The sequence below is a fragment of the Oncorhynchus clarkii genome, unplaced genomic scaffold (assembly GCF_045791955.1).
Source record: "Oncorhynchus clarkii lewisi isolate Uvic-CL-2024 unplaced genomic scaffold, UVic_Ocla_1.0 unplaced_contig_13759_pilon_pilon, whole genome shotgun sequence".
Lineage (NCBI taxonomy): Eukaryota > Metazoa > Chordata > Actinopteri > Salmoniformes > Salmonidae > Oncorhynchus > Oncorhynchus clarkii.
Genome location: NW_027258091.1, coordinates 125,161 through 140,000, shown reverse-complemented (window position 1 = coordinate 140,000; position 14,840 = coordinate 125,161). Strand labels below are relative to the sequence as shown.

Below are 14,840 nucleotides of genomic sequence, written 5' to 3'. Positions count from 1 at the left end.
CCTCCCTCTCCCCTGCTCTCTCTGACCCCCCTCCCCTGTAGCTCTTTAACTCCACCATAGAGATATCAGAGAAGAGCAGTGTTCTGGAAGAGCGCCTGCAGATCCTCCTGGACCAGACCCTGCTCACCAGTTATACCAACATATCCCGCGGCCTGTTTGAGCAGCACAAGACCATCTACAGGTGAAGGGGGTTTGACCTTTTCTTTAAGCTGCATTCTGGGTATCAAATGGGCTCTACAAATATATTCACGATGATGATGATGATGATGATGATGATGATTCATATTTTTGTTATTACAGCTTCATGCTTTGTGTGGACATCATGCGCCAGCATGGGGAGGTCACTGACGCAGAGTGGCAGCACTTCCTGCGAGGAGCGCCCCCCCTTGACAAGGTAGTCAGGTTGATTGACGGGCCCGTCAGCCAATCAAATGGGACTATCGTCCACTGTCAGCCAATTAAAGGCAACTAGTGTCCACTCTAAGCCAGTCAAAAAGGATAGATATGAATTACAAGACCTTTACCAATCATATTACTGTTCAAACCCAAACCAGAAAGAGAGCTCAGGTTTGTTGTAATATGCAGCACAACATACATGTTGATAAACTGTCACTGGTCTATAACAGGGCTGTCTGGAATCTCTCCCTAAAATGAAGATATGTCTTGAGCCAGACAATATTTCCCACTTCTTCTATCCCTCAGCAGTCTTTACTCAGCCCATTAGGAATGCATCATTTTAAATAACCTAGTTAAGAGTGCCTGTATACCAGAGGGCTTGTCAGCCTCTTTCCCGCTCTGCAGGAGAGAGAAACAGAGAGGGGGAGAGAGTCCCCTCTAACCTGTGACTGTGTGTAGAATACTGATGTCCCCATGTGTCTGTGTGTAGTCAATGACTTAGCTGTCTCCAGAGACACAGATCTAGGATCAGCTAACCCTCCCCAATTCTAATCATAAGTTGTGCCATACAGTACACTAGCCTGAGAACAGTGTGTTGGGACACAGACTTCATCATCTTTCTCTAGAGCAGGGTTTTTTGAAGAGTTCTGACAAGAGTGGATTGCTGAATGTATTATTCAATGACTCTATATCTAATGGGCGGTTTAGTCTGTCTCTATATGTCGTTATTTAACCAGGGGAAAGATGGCCGCTGTGTCTGAAACTGGGACCCTAAACCATTGGGGGGCCATTCTCATTAAAATGATGTCCTGATCCTCCGTCCTCCCCTGCTTATCTTCTATTCACCCCCCACCTCATCTTCTCTCCATCCATCACCTCGGTTCTCCACGTAATACCCAATGTCCCCTTGTCCTCCGCTCCTCTTCTGTCTCCTCTCCACACACCCCCCTCTATCTATCATTATCTTATGTCTCCTCTCCACACCCCCCCTCTATCTATCATTCTCTTATGTCTCCTCTCCACACCCCCTCTCTATCTATCATTCTCTTATGTCTCCTCTCCACACCCCCTCTCTATCTATCATTATCTTATGTCTCCTCTCCACACCCCCTCTCTATCTATCATTCTCTTATGTCTCCTCTCCACACACCCTCTCTATCTATCATTCTCTTATGTCTCCTCTCCACACCCCCTCTCTATCTATCATTCTCTTATGTCTCCTCTCCACACACCCCCCTCTATCTATCATTATCTTATGTCTCCTCTCCACACACCCCCTCTATCTATCATTCTCTTTTGTCTCCTCTCCACACACCCCCTCTCTATCTATCATTATCTTATGTCTCCTCTCCACACCCCCTCTCTATCTATCATTCTCTTATGTCTCCTCTCCACACACCCCCCTCTATCTATCATTCTCTTATGTCTCCTCTCCACACACCCCCTCTATCTATCATTCTCTTATGTCTCCTCTCCACACACCCCCTCTCTATCTATCATTATCTTATGTCTCCTCTCCACACCCCCTCTCTATCTATCATTCTCTTATGTCTCCTCTCCACACACCCCCCTCTATCTATCATTCTCTTATGTCTCCTCTCCACACACCCCCTCTATCTATCATTCTCTTATGTCTCCTCTCCACACCCCCTCTCTATATATCATTCTCTTATGTCTCCTCTCCACACCCCCTCTCTATCTATCATTCTCTTATGTCTCCTCTCCACACACCCCCACTATCTATCATTCTCTTATGTCTCCTCTCCACGCCCCCTCTCTATCTATCATTCTCTTATGTCTCCTCTCCACACACCCCCCTCTATCTATCATTCTCTTATGTCTCCTCTCCACACCCCCTCTCTATCTATCATTCTCTTATGTCTCCTCTCCACACACCCCCTCTATCTATCATTCTCTTATGTCTCCTCTCCACACACCCCCTCTCTATCTATCATTATCTTATGTCTCCTCTCCACACCCCCTCTCTATCTATCATTCTCTTATGTCTCCTCTCCACACACCCCCTCTCTATCTATCATTATCTTATGTCTCCTCTCCACACCCCCTCTCTATCTATCATTCTCTTATGTCTCCTCTCCACACACCCCCTCTATCTATCATTCTCTTATGTCTCCTCTCCACACACCCCCTCTATCTATCATTCTCTTATGTCTCCTCTCCACACCCCCTCTCTATATATCATTCTCTTATGTCTCCTCTCCACACCCCCTCTCTATCTATCATTCTCTTATGTCTCCTCTCCACACACCCCCTCTATCTATCATTCTCTTATGTCTCCTCTCCACACACCCCCTCTCTATCTATCATTCTCTTATGTCTCCTCTCCACACCCCCTCTCTATCTATCATTTTCTTATGTCTCCTCTCCACACACCCCCTCTATCTATCATTCTCTTATGTCTCCTCTCCACACCCCCTCTCTATATATCATTATCTTATGTCTCCTCTCCACACCCCCTCTCTATCTATCATTATCTTATGTCTCCTCTCCACACACCCCCTCTATCTATCATTCTCTTATGTCTCCTCTCCACACACCCCCTCTCTATCTATCATTCTCTTATGTCTCCTCTCCACACCCCCCTCTATCTATCATTCTCTTATGTCTCCTCTCCACACCCCCTCTCTATCTATCATTCTCTTATGTCTCCTCTCCACACACCCCCCTCTATCTATCATTCTCTTATGTCTCCTCTCCACACACCCCCTCTATCTCTCATTCTCTTATGTCTCCTCTCCACACCCCCTCTCTATCTGTCATTCTCTTATGTCTCCTCTCCACACCCCCTCTCTATCTATCATTCTCTTATGTCTCCTCTCCACACCCCCTCTCTATCTATCATTCTCTTATGTCTCCTCTCCACACCCCCTCTCTATCTATCATTCTCTTATGTCTCCTCTCCACACACCCTCCTCTATCTATCATTCTCTTATGTCTCCTCTCCACACCCCCTCTCTATCTATCCATTCGCTTCTCTGTCCACTGCACTTCTCTTTTCTTTTGTCCCCTCTACCTTTCTCCTCTCCTCTCCCTTCCTCCATCCCTCTCCCCTGGCTCTCCCTCTCTCCCTCCCCCTGGCTGTCTCTCCCTCCCTCCCTCCCCCCTGACTGTCTCTCCCTCCCTCCCCCCTGGCTGTCTCTCCCTCCCTCCCCCCTGGCTGTCTCTCCCTCCCAACCCCTGGCTGTCTCTTCCTCCCTCCCCCCTGGCTGTCTCTCCCCCTGGCTGTCTCTCTCTCCCTCCCTCCCCCCTGGCTCTCTCCCTCCCTCCCTCCCCCTGGCTGTCTCTCTCCCTCCCCCCCTGGCTCTCTCTCTCCCTCCCTACCCCCTGGCTGTCTCTCTCTCCCTCCCTCCCCCCTGGCTGTCTCTCTCTCCCTCCCTCCCCCCTGGCTCTCTCCCTCCCTCCCTCCCCCTGGCTGTCTCTCTCCCTCCCCCCCTGGCTCTCTCTCTCCCTCCCTACCCCCTGGCTGTCTCTCTCTCCCTCCCTCCCCCCTGGCTGTCTCTCTCTCCCTCCCTCTCCCCTGGCTCTCTCTCTCTCCCTCCCTCCCCCCTGGCTCTCTCTCCCACCCTCCCCCTGGCTGTCTCTCTCTCCCTCCCTCCCCCTGGCTGCCCCCCCCCCCCTGCCTCTCTCTCCCTCCCTCCCCCTGGCTCTCTCTCCCTCTCTCCCCCATCAGGATCATCCAGAGAGGCCTGAGGTGCCATGGCTGTCAGAGTTTACCTGGCAGACATGCTGTGAGCTGGAGGACACGCTGCCCTGCTTCAACGGCATCAAGAGAGAGATCACCGCCACACCCATCTCTATAAAACTAGGTAGAGTAACACAGCTTAAATAACCTAGACACCCATCTCTATAAAACTAGGTAGAGTAACACAACTAAAATAACCTAGACACCCATCTCTATAAAACTAGGTAGAGTAGTAACACACAGCTAAAATAACCTAGACACCCATCTCTATAAAACTAGGTAGAGTAACACAACTAAAATAACCTAGACACCCATCTCTATAAAACTAGGTAGAGTAGTAACACACAGCTTAAATAACCTAGACACCCATCTCTATAAAACTAGGTAGAGTAGTAACACAGCTAAAATAACCTAGACACCCATCTCTATAAAACTAGGTAGAGTAGTAACACAGCTTAAATAACATAGACACCCATCTCTATAAAACTAGGTAGAGTAGTAACACAGCTAAAATAACCTAGACACCCATCTCTATAAAACTAGGTAGAGTAGTAACACACAGCTTAAATAACCTAGACACCCATCTCTATAAAACTAGGTAGAGTAGTAACACACAGCTTAAATAACCTAGACACCCATCTCTATAAAACTAGGTAGAGTAACACACAGCTTAAATAACCTAGACACCCATCTCTATAAAACTAGGTAGAGTAACACACAGCTAAAATAACCTAGACACCCATCTCTATAAAACTAGGTAGAGTAGTAACACACAGCTTAAATAACCTAGACACCCATCTCTATAAAACTAGGTAGAGTAGTAACACACAGCTTAAATAACCTAGACACCCATCTCTATAAAACTAGGTAGAGTAGTAACACACAGCTTAAATAACCTAGACACCCATCTCTATAAAACTAGGTAGAGTAACACACAGCTAAAATAACCTAGACACCCATCTCTATAAAACTAGGTAGAGTAGTAACACAGCTTAAATAACCTAGACACCCATCTCCATAAAACTAGGTAGAGTAACACACAGCTAAAATAACCTAGACACCCATCTCTATAAAACTAGGTAGAGTAGTAACACAAAGCTAAAATAACCTAGACACCCATCTCTATAAAACTAGGTAGAGTAGTAACACAGCTTAAATAACCTAGACACCCATCTCCATAAAACTAGGTAGAGTAACACACAGCTAAAATAACCTAGACACCCATCTCTATAAAACTAGGTAGAGTAGTAACACACAGCTTAAATAACCTAGACACCCATCTCTATAAAACTAGGTAGAGTAGTAACACACAGCTTAAATAACCTAGACACCCATCTCTATAAAACTAGGTAGAGTAGTAACACACAGCTTAAATAACCTAGACACCCATCTCTATAAAACTAGGTAGAGTAACACAACTAAAATAACCTAGAGATTACCACTAGGTAGAATAGTAACACACAGCTTAAATAACCTAGACACCCATCTCTATAAAACTAGGTAGAGTAGTAACACACAGCTAAAATAACCTAGACACCCATCTCTATAAAACTAGGTAGAGTAGTAACACACAGCTTAAATAACCTAGACACCCATCTCCATAAAACTAGGTAGAGTAGTAACACACAGCTAAAATAACCTAGACACCCATCTCTATAAAACTAGGTAGAGTAGTAACACACAGCTTAAATAACCTAGACACCCATCTCTATAAAACTAGGTAGAGTAGTAACACACAGCTAAAATAACCTAGAGATTACCACTAGGTAGAATAGTAACACAGCTAAAATAACCTAGAGATTACCACTAGGTAGAGTAGTAACACAGCTAAAATAACCTAGAGATTACCACTAGGTAGAGTAGTAACACAGCTAAAATAACCTAGAGATTACCACTAGGTAGAGTAGTAACACACAGCTAAAATAACCTAGAGATTACCACTAGGTAGAGTAACATACAGCTAAAATAACCTAGAGATTACCACTAGGTAGAGTAGTAACACAGCTAAAAATAACCTAGAGATTACCACTAGGTAGAGTTGTAACACAGCTAAAATAACATAGAGATTACCACTAGGTAGAGTAGTAACACACAGCTAAAATAACCTAGAGATTACCACTAGGTAGAGTAACATACAGCTAAAATAACCTAGAGATTACCACTAGGTAGAGTAGTAACACAGCTAAAAATAACCTAGAGATTACCACTAGGTAGAGTAGTAACACAGCTAAAATAACCTAGAGATTACCACTAGGTAGAGTAGTAACACAGCTAAAATAACCTAGAGATTACCACTAGGTAGAGTAGTAACACAGCTAAAATAACCTAGAGATTACCACTAGGTAGAGTAGTAACACAGATAAAATAACCTAAGAGATTACCACTAGGTAGAGTAGTAACACACAGCTAAAATAACCTAGATATTACCACTAGGTAGAGTGGTAACACAGCTAAAATAACCTAGAGATTACCACTAGGTAGAGTGGTAACACAGCTAAAATAACCTAGAGATTACCACTAGGTAGAGTGGTAACACAGCTAAAATAACCTAGAGATTACCACTAGGTAGAGTAGTAACACAGCTAAAATAACCTAGAGATTACCAGTAGGTAGAGTAGTAACACAGCTAAAATAACCTATAGATTACCACTAGGTAGAGTAGTAACACACAGCTAAGATAACCTAGAGATTACCACTAGGTAGAGTAGTAACACAGCTAAAATAACCTAGAGATTACCACTAGGTAGAGTAGTAACACACAGCTAAAATAACCTAGAGATTACCACTAGGTAGAGTAACATACAGCTAAAATAACCTATAGATTACCACTAGGTAGAGTAGTAACACAGCTAAAATAACCTAGAGATTACCACTAGGTAGAGTGGTAACACACAGCTAAAATAACCTAGAGATTACCACTAGGTAGAGTAGTAACACAGCTAAAATAACCTAGAGATTACCACTAGGTAGAGTAGTAACACAGCTAAAATAACCTAGAGATTACCACTAGGTAGAGTAGTAACACACAGCTAAAATAACCTAGAGATTACCACTAGGTAGAGTGGTAACACACAGCTAAAATAACCTAGAGATTACCACTAGGTAGAGTAGTAACACACAGCTAAAATAACCTAGAGATTACCACTAGGTAGAGTAGTAACACAGCTAAAATAACCTAGAGATTACCACTAGGTAGAGTAACATACAGCTAAAATAACCTATAGATTACCACTAGGTAGAGTGGTAACACACAGCTAAAATAACCTAGAGATTGCCACTAGGTAGAGTAGTAACACAGCTAAAATAACCTAGAGATTACCACTAGGTAGAGTAACATACAGCTAAAATAACCTAGAGATTGCCACTAGGTAGAGTGGTAACACACAGCTTAAATAACCTAGAGATTACCACTAGGTAGAGTAGTAACACATCTAAAATAACCTAGAGATTACCACTAGGTAGAGTAGTAACACAGCTAAAATAACCTAGAGATTACCACTAGGTAGAGTAGTAACACACAGCTAAAATAACCTAGAGATTACCACTAGGTAGAGTAGTAACACATCTAAAATAACCTAGAGATTACCACTAGGTAGAGTAGTAACCAGCTAAAATAACCTAGAGATTACCACTAGGTAGAGTGGTAACACAGCTAAAATAACCTAGAGATTACCACTAGGTAGAGTTGTAACACAGCTAAAATAACCTAGAGATTACCACTAGGTAGAGTGGTAACACAGCTAAAATAACCTAGAGATTATCACTAGGTAGAGTTGTAACACAGCTAAAATAACCTAGACATTACCACTACCTTGTAATCTGCTAATGATGTCAATGTCAATGCTAATGATGTCAATGGGAACACACACTCTTCTGCCTAGCTACAGAAGTAGATGAATATTGGAGTGTGTGTTCCCAGGTCGTCTGGAAGTGTGTTTCAACCCAGAGAACTGGCAGGGCTACGTGTCTGACTCCCAGCTGCCTCCCTACTCAGAGGAGATGTCTGAAGAAGAGAAGGAAAAGGCAAACGGGGTCAGGGGTCACTGGGATCAGAGACTGGGGGCCTTCCAGAAACTGGTGCTCATCAAGAGCTTCATGGAGGAGAAGGTAGTGGGGGTTGTTGGTGTGCGTGTGTGTGTGTGCGTGTGTGTGTGTGTGTGTGTGTGTGCGTGTGTGTGTGCGTGTGTGCGTGCACGTGTGTGTGTGTGTATCAGTCTGCTTGTGATGGTGAAAGGGCTGGCAGTTTTCTTGGCATCTCTCTCATTGTATGTTGTATATCAATGGTCATATTTGATAGAAGTTGCCCTTCAGGTCACACAGCGATATTTGCAGTTATGTTCATCCATCCGTTTTATTTAGGGTGTGTTCTTAAATTCAATCTGGAGTGCCAGAGTGTGGTCTGAGCGTTGTCCGATTGTACGTTGGTAAATCCAGAGCGTTTGGCTCACGGAGCGTTCAGAGCGCATACTGGACGCTCTGGCGCGAGGACTAGGTTTGAGCCGAGCGTTCTGACCTCACAACTATCGTCAACCACCCAAGCTAACTGGCTAACGTTGGCTAGCTGGCTAGCTACTTCCAGACACATAATGAGAGAACACCTCACTCTGACCGTTTTCCTTGAGCTAGCAGAGCTGGTTAGGCTGTTTTCATGTTATCCTGAGTGTTGGTGACTGTAACTGTGCTGCTGGCAACATTTTAATGATGTTTTTTTGCCAACGTTTGCTGACGGCGGCCATATTCAGCTGGTGTTGAACGTTTGTAAATGCAGTTATTCTGCTCTCTGAAACTCTCAGAGGAGAATACTCTGGAATCAGAGTAGATAGCCAGAGGGAGTTGACTTACTCTCCCGGCCACTCTCCCTCCCTCCCTCTAGGTGGTGTTTGCGGTGACAGAGTTTGTGATCGTGAGCCTGGGGAAACAGTTTGTAGAGAACCCTCCTGTTGACCTGGCCACTCTCTACAGTGACATGTCTCCCTCCACCCCCCTGGTCTTCATCCTCAGTACCGGATCAGACCCCATGGGAGCCTTCCAACGCTTCGCCAAGGAGAGGGGATACCTGGACAGGTGAGGGGGTGGGACAGCGGGAGGATGGAGGAGAAGGGGGAGGGAGGGAGGGGTAGTTGGGTACCACTGTCCCCCTCTCAGACTGTTCCCCTCTCTATGTCCGTCCCCTGCATCTCAGTATTAGCAACTTGTCCTTCTTTCTCATCATGTGTCCAGGTTTAGCTGGTGTTGTCCGGGTTAAGGGAGGGTTTGGCTGGTGTAGGCCGTCATTGTAAATAAGAATTTGTTCTTAACTGACTTGACTAGTTAAATAAAGGTTCAATGAAAAAGAAATCAATACAAATCTCTCTCTAGGTCAGGGTCCTCTCTGCCTCTCAATATTAACTCTCTGTCTCTCAGTATTAACCCTCTGTCTCTCAGTATTAACTCTCTGTCTCTCAGTATTAACTCTCTGTCTCTCAGTATTAACTCTCTGTCTCTCAGTATTAACTCTCTGTCTCTCAGTATTAACCCTCTGTCTCTCAGTATTAATCCTCTGCCTCTCAATATTAACTCTCTGTCTCTCAGTATTAACTCTGTCTCTCAGTATTAACCCTCTGTCTCTCAATATTAACTCTCTGTCTCTCAGTATTAACTCTGTCTCTCAGTATTAACCCTCTGTCTCTCAATATTAACTCTCTGTCTCTCAATATTAACTCTCTGTCTCTCAGTATTAACCCTCTGTCTCTCAATATTAACTCTCTGCCTCTCAATATTAACTCTCTGTCTCTCAGTATTAACTCTGTCTCTCAGTATTAACCCTCTGTCTCTCAATATTAACTCTCTGTCTCTCAATATTAACTCTCTGTCTCTCAGTATTAACCCTCTGTCTCTCAATATTAACTCTCTGCCTCTCAATATTAACTCTCTGTCTCTCAGTATTAACTCTGTCTCTCAGTATTAACCCTCTGTCTCTCAATATTAACTCTCTGTCTCTCAGTATTAACTCTGTCTCTCAGTATTAACCCTCTGTCTCTCAGTATTAACTCTCTGTCTCTCAGTATTAACTCTGTCTCTCAGTATTAACTCTCTGTCTCTCAGTATTAACTCTCTGTCTCTCAGTATTAACTCTCTGTCTCTCAGTATTAACTCTCTGTCTCTCAGTATTAACTCTCTGTCTCTCAGTATTAACTCTCTGTCGCTCAGTATTAACTCTCTGTCTCTCAGTATTAACTCTCTGTCTCTCAGTATTAACTCTCTGTCTCTCAGTATTAACTCTCTGTCGCTCAGTATTAACTCTCTGTCTCTCAGTATTAACTCTCTGTCTCTCAGTATTAACCCTCTGTCTCTCAGTATTAACTCTCTGTCTCTCAGTATTAACTCTCTGTCTCTCAGTATTAACTCTCTGTCTCTCAGTATTAACTCTGTCTCTCAGTATTAACTCTCTGTCTCTCAGTATTAACTCTCTGTCTCTCAGTATTAACTCTCTGTCTCTCAGTATTAACTCTGTCTCTCAGTATTAACTCTCTGTCTCTCAGTATTAACTCTCTGTCTCTCAGTATTAACTCTGTCTCTCAGTATTAACTCTGTCTCTCAGTATTAACTCTCTGTCTCTCAGTATTAACTCTGTCTCTCAGTATTAACTCTCTGTCTCTCAGTATTAACTCTCTGTCTCTCAGTATTATCTCTGTCTCTCAGTATTAACTCTCTGTCTCTCAGTATTAACTCTCTGTCTCTCAGTATTAACTCTGTCTCTCAGTATTAACTCTCTGTCTCTCAGTATTAACTCTCTGTCTCTCAGTATTAACTCTCTGTCTCTCAGTATTAACTCTGTCTCTCAGTATTAACTCTCTGTCTCTCAATATTAACTCACTGTCTCTCAGTATTAACTCTGTCTCTCAGTATTAACTCTGTCTCTCAGTATTAACTCTCTGTCTCTCAGTATTAACTCTCTGTATCTCAGTATTAACTCTGTCTCTCAGTATTAACTCTGTCTCTCAGTATTAACTCTGTCTCTCAGTATTAACTCTCTGTCTCTCAGTATTAACTCTCTGTCTCTCAGTATTAACTCTCTGTCTCTCAGTATTAACTCTCTGTCTCTCAGTATTAAGTCTCTGTCTCTCAGTATTAACTCTGTCTCTCAGTATTAACTCTCTGTCTCTCAGTATTAACTCTCTGTCTCTCAGTATTAACTCTGTCTCTCAGTATTAACTCTCTGTCTCTCAGTATTAACTCTCTGTCTCTCATTATTAACTCTCTGTCTCTCAGTATTAACTCTGTCTCTCAGTATGAACTCTCTGTCTCTCAATATTAACTCTCTGTATCTCAGTATTAACTCTGTCTCTCAGTATTAACTCTGTCTCTCAGTATTAACTCTCTGTCTCTCAGTATTAACTCTCTGTCTCTCAGTATTAACTCTGTCTCTCAGTATTAACTCTGTCTCTCAGTATTAACTCTGTCTCTCAGTATTAACTCTCTGTCTCTCAGTATTAACTCTCTGTCTCTCAGTATTAACTCTCTGTCTCTCAGTATTAACTCTCTGTCTCTCAGTATTAACTCTGTCTCTCAGTATTAACTCTGTCTCTCAGTATTAACTCTCTGTCTCTCAGTATTAACCCTCTGTCTCTCAGTATTATCTCTGTCTCTCAGTATTAACGCTGTCTCTCAGTATTAACTATCTGTCTCGCAGTATTAACTCTCTGTCTCTCAGTATTAACTCTCTGTCTCTCAGTATTAACTCTCTGTCTCTCAGTATTAACCCTCTGTCTCTCAATATTAACTCTCTGCCTCTCAATATTAACTCTCTGTCTCTCAGTATTAACTCTGTCTCTCAGTATTAACCCTCTGTCTCTCAATATTAACTCTCTGTCTCTCAGTATTAACTCTGTCTCTCAGTATTAACCCTCTGTCTCTCAGTATTAACTCTCTGTCTCTCAGTATTAACTCTGTCTCTCAGTATTAACTCTCTGTCTCTCAGTATTAACTCTCTGTCTCTCAGTATTAACTCTCTGTCTCTCAGTATTAACTCTCTGTCTCTCAGTATTAACTCTCTGTCTCTCAGTATTAACTCTCTGTCTCTCAGTATTAACTCTCTGTCGCTCAGTATTAACTCTCTGTCTCTCAGTATTAACTCTCTGTCTCTCAGTATTAACCCTCTGTCTCTCAGTATTAACTCTCTGTCTCTCAGTATTAACTCTCTGTCTCTCAGTATTAACTCTCTGTCTCTCAGTATTAACTCTCTGTCTCTCAGTATTAACTCTCTGTCTCTCAGTATTAACTCTCTGTCTCTCAGTATTAACTCTGTCTCTCAGTATTAACCCTCTGTCTCTCAGTATTAACTCTCTGTCTCTCAGTATTAACTCTCTGTCTCTCAGTATTAACCCTCTGTCTCTCAGTATTAACTCTCTGTCTCTCAGTATTAACTCTGTCTCTCAGTATTAACCCTCTGTCTCTCAGTATTAACTCTCTGTCTCTCAGTATTATCTCTGTCTCTCAGTATTAACTCTCTGTCTCTCAGTATTAACTCTCTGTCTCTCAGTATTAACTCTCTGTCTCTCAGTATTAACTCTGTCTCTCAGTATTAACTCTCTGTCTCTCAGTATTAACTCTCTGTCTCTCAGTATTAACTCTGTCTCTCAGTATTAACTCTGTCTCTCAGTATTAACTCTCTGTCTCTCAGTATTAACTCTGTCTCTCAGTATTAACTCTCTGTCTCTCAGTATTAACTCTGTCTCTCAGTATTAACTCTCTGTCTCTCAGTATTAACTCTGTCTCTCAGTATTAACCCTCTGTCTCTCAGTATTAACTCTCTGTCTCTCAGTATCATCTCTGTCTCTCAGTATTAACTCTGTCTCTCAGTATTAACTCTCTGTCTCTCAGTATTAACTCTCTGTCTCTCAGTATTAACTCTGTCTCTCAGTATTAACTCTCTGTCTCTCAGTATTAACTCTCTGTCTCTCATTATTAACTCTCTGTCTCTCAGTATTAACTCTGTCTCTCAGTATGAACTCTCTGTCTCTCAATATTAACTCTCTGTCTCTCAGTATTAACTCTGTCTCTCAGTATTAACTCTGTCTCTCAGTATTAACTCTCTGTCTCTCAGTATTAACTCTCTGTCTCTCAGTATTAACTCTGTCTCTCAGTATTAACTCTGTCTCTCAGTATTAACTCTGTCTCTCAGTATTAACTCTCTGTCTCTCAGTATTAACTCTCTGTCTCTCAGTATTAACTCTCTGTCTCTCAGTATTAACTCTCTGTCTCTCAGTATTAACTCTGTCTCTCAGTATTAACTCTGTCTCTCAGTATTAACTCTCTGTCTCTCAGTATTAACCCTCTGTCTCTCAGTATTATCTCTGTCTCTCAGTATTAACGCTGTCTCTCAGTATTAACTATCTGTCTCGCAGTATTAACTCTCTGTCTCTCAGTATTAACTCTCTGTCTCTCAGTATTAACTCTCTGTCTCTCAGTATTAACCCTCTGTCTCTCAATATTAACTCTCTGCCTCTCAATATTAACTCTCTGTCTCTCAGTATTAACTCTGTCTCTCAGTATTAACCCTCTGTCTCTCAATATTAACTCTCTGTCTCTCAGTATTAACTCTGTCTCTCAGTATTAACCCTCTGTCTCTCAGTATTAACTCTCTGTCTCTCAGTATTAACTCTGTCTCTCAGTATTAACTCTCTGTCTCTCAGTATTAACTCTCTGTCTCTCAGTATTAACTCTCTGTCTCTCAGTATTAACTCTCTGTCTCTCAGTATTAACTCTCTGTCTCTCAGTATTAACTCTCTGTCTCTCAGTATTAACTCTCTGTCGCTCAGTATTAACTCTCTGTCTCTCAGTATTAACTCTCTGTCTCTCAGTATTAACCCTCTGTCTCTCAGTATTAACTCTCTGTCTCTCAGTATTAACTCTCTGTCTCTCAGTATTAACTCTCTGTCTCTCAGTATTAACTCTCTGTCTCTCAGTATTAACTCTCTGTCTCTCAGTATTAACTCTGTCTCTCAGTATTAACCCTCTGTCTCTCAGTATTAACTCTCTGTCTCTCAGTATTAACTCTCTGTCTCTCAGTATTAACCCTCTGTCTCTCAGTATTAACTCTCTGTCTCTCAGTATTAACTCTGTCTCTCAGTATTAACCCTCTGTCTCTCAGTATTAACTCTCTGTCTCTCAGTATTATCTCTGTCTCTCAGTATTAACTCTCTGTCTCTCAGTATTAACTCTCTGTCTCTCAGTATTAACTCTCTGTCTCTCAGTATTAACTCTGTCTCTCAGTATTAACTCTCTGTCTCTCAGTATTAACTCTCTGTCTCTCAGTATTAACTCTGTCTCTCAGTATTAACTCTGTCTCTCAGTATTAACTCTCTGTCTCTCAGTATTAACTCTGTCTCTCAGTATTAACTCTCTGTCTCTCAGTATTAACTCTGTCTCTCAGTATTAACTCTCTGTCTCTCAGTATTAACTCTGTCTCTCAGTATTAACCCTCTGTCTCTCAGTATTAACTCTCTGTCTCTCAGTATCATCTCTGTCTCTCAGTATTAACTCTCTGTCTCTCAGTATTAACTCTCTGTCTCTCAGTATTAACTCTGTCTCTCAGTATTAACTCTCTGTCTCTCAGTATTAACTCTCTGTCTCTCAATATTAACTCACTGTCTCTCAGTATTAACTCTGTCTCTCAGTATTAACTCTGTCTCTCAGTATTAACTCTCTGTCTCTCAGTATTAACTCTCTGTATCTCAGTATTAACTCTGTCTCTCAGTAT

The 14,840-nt window shown here is 42.3% G+C and overlaps 1 protein-coding gene across 1 annotated transcript in view; it reads left to right on the top strand.

The window, feature by feature from the left end:
• LOC139395347 (dynein axonemal heavy chain 6-like) overlaps positions 1-14,840 on the top strand; it is a gene marked incomplete at its 5' end in the record, with an annotated part of 42,884 nt that overhangs the window by 5,241 nt on the left and 22,803 nt on the right. Inside the window, 5 exon segments of the mRNA XM_071142915.1 lie at positions 42-181; positions 301-394; positions 4,088-4,223; positions 8,019-8,206; positions 8,973-9,163. Of these exon segments, the coding sequence (XP_070999016.1) occupies positions 42-181; positions 301-394; positions 4,088-4,223; positions 8,019-8,206; positions 8,973-9,163 (749 nt within the window).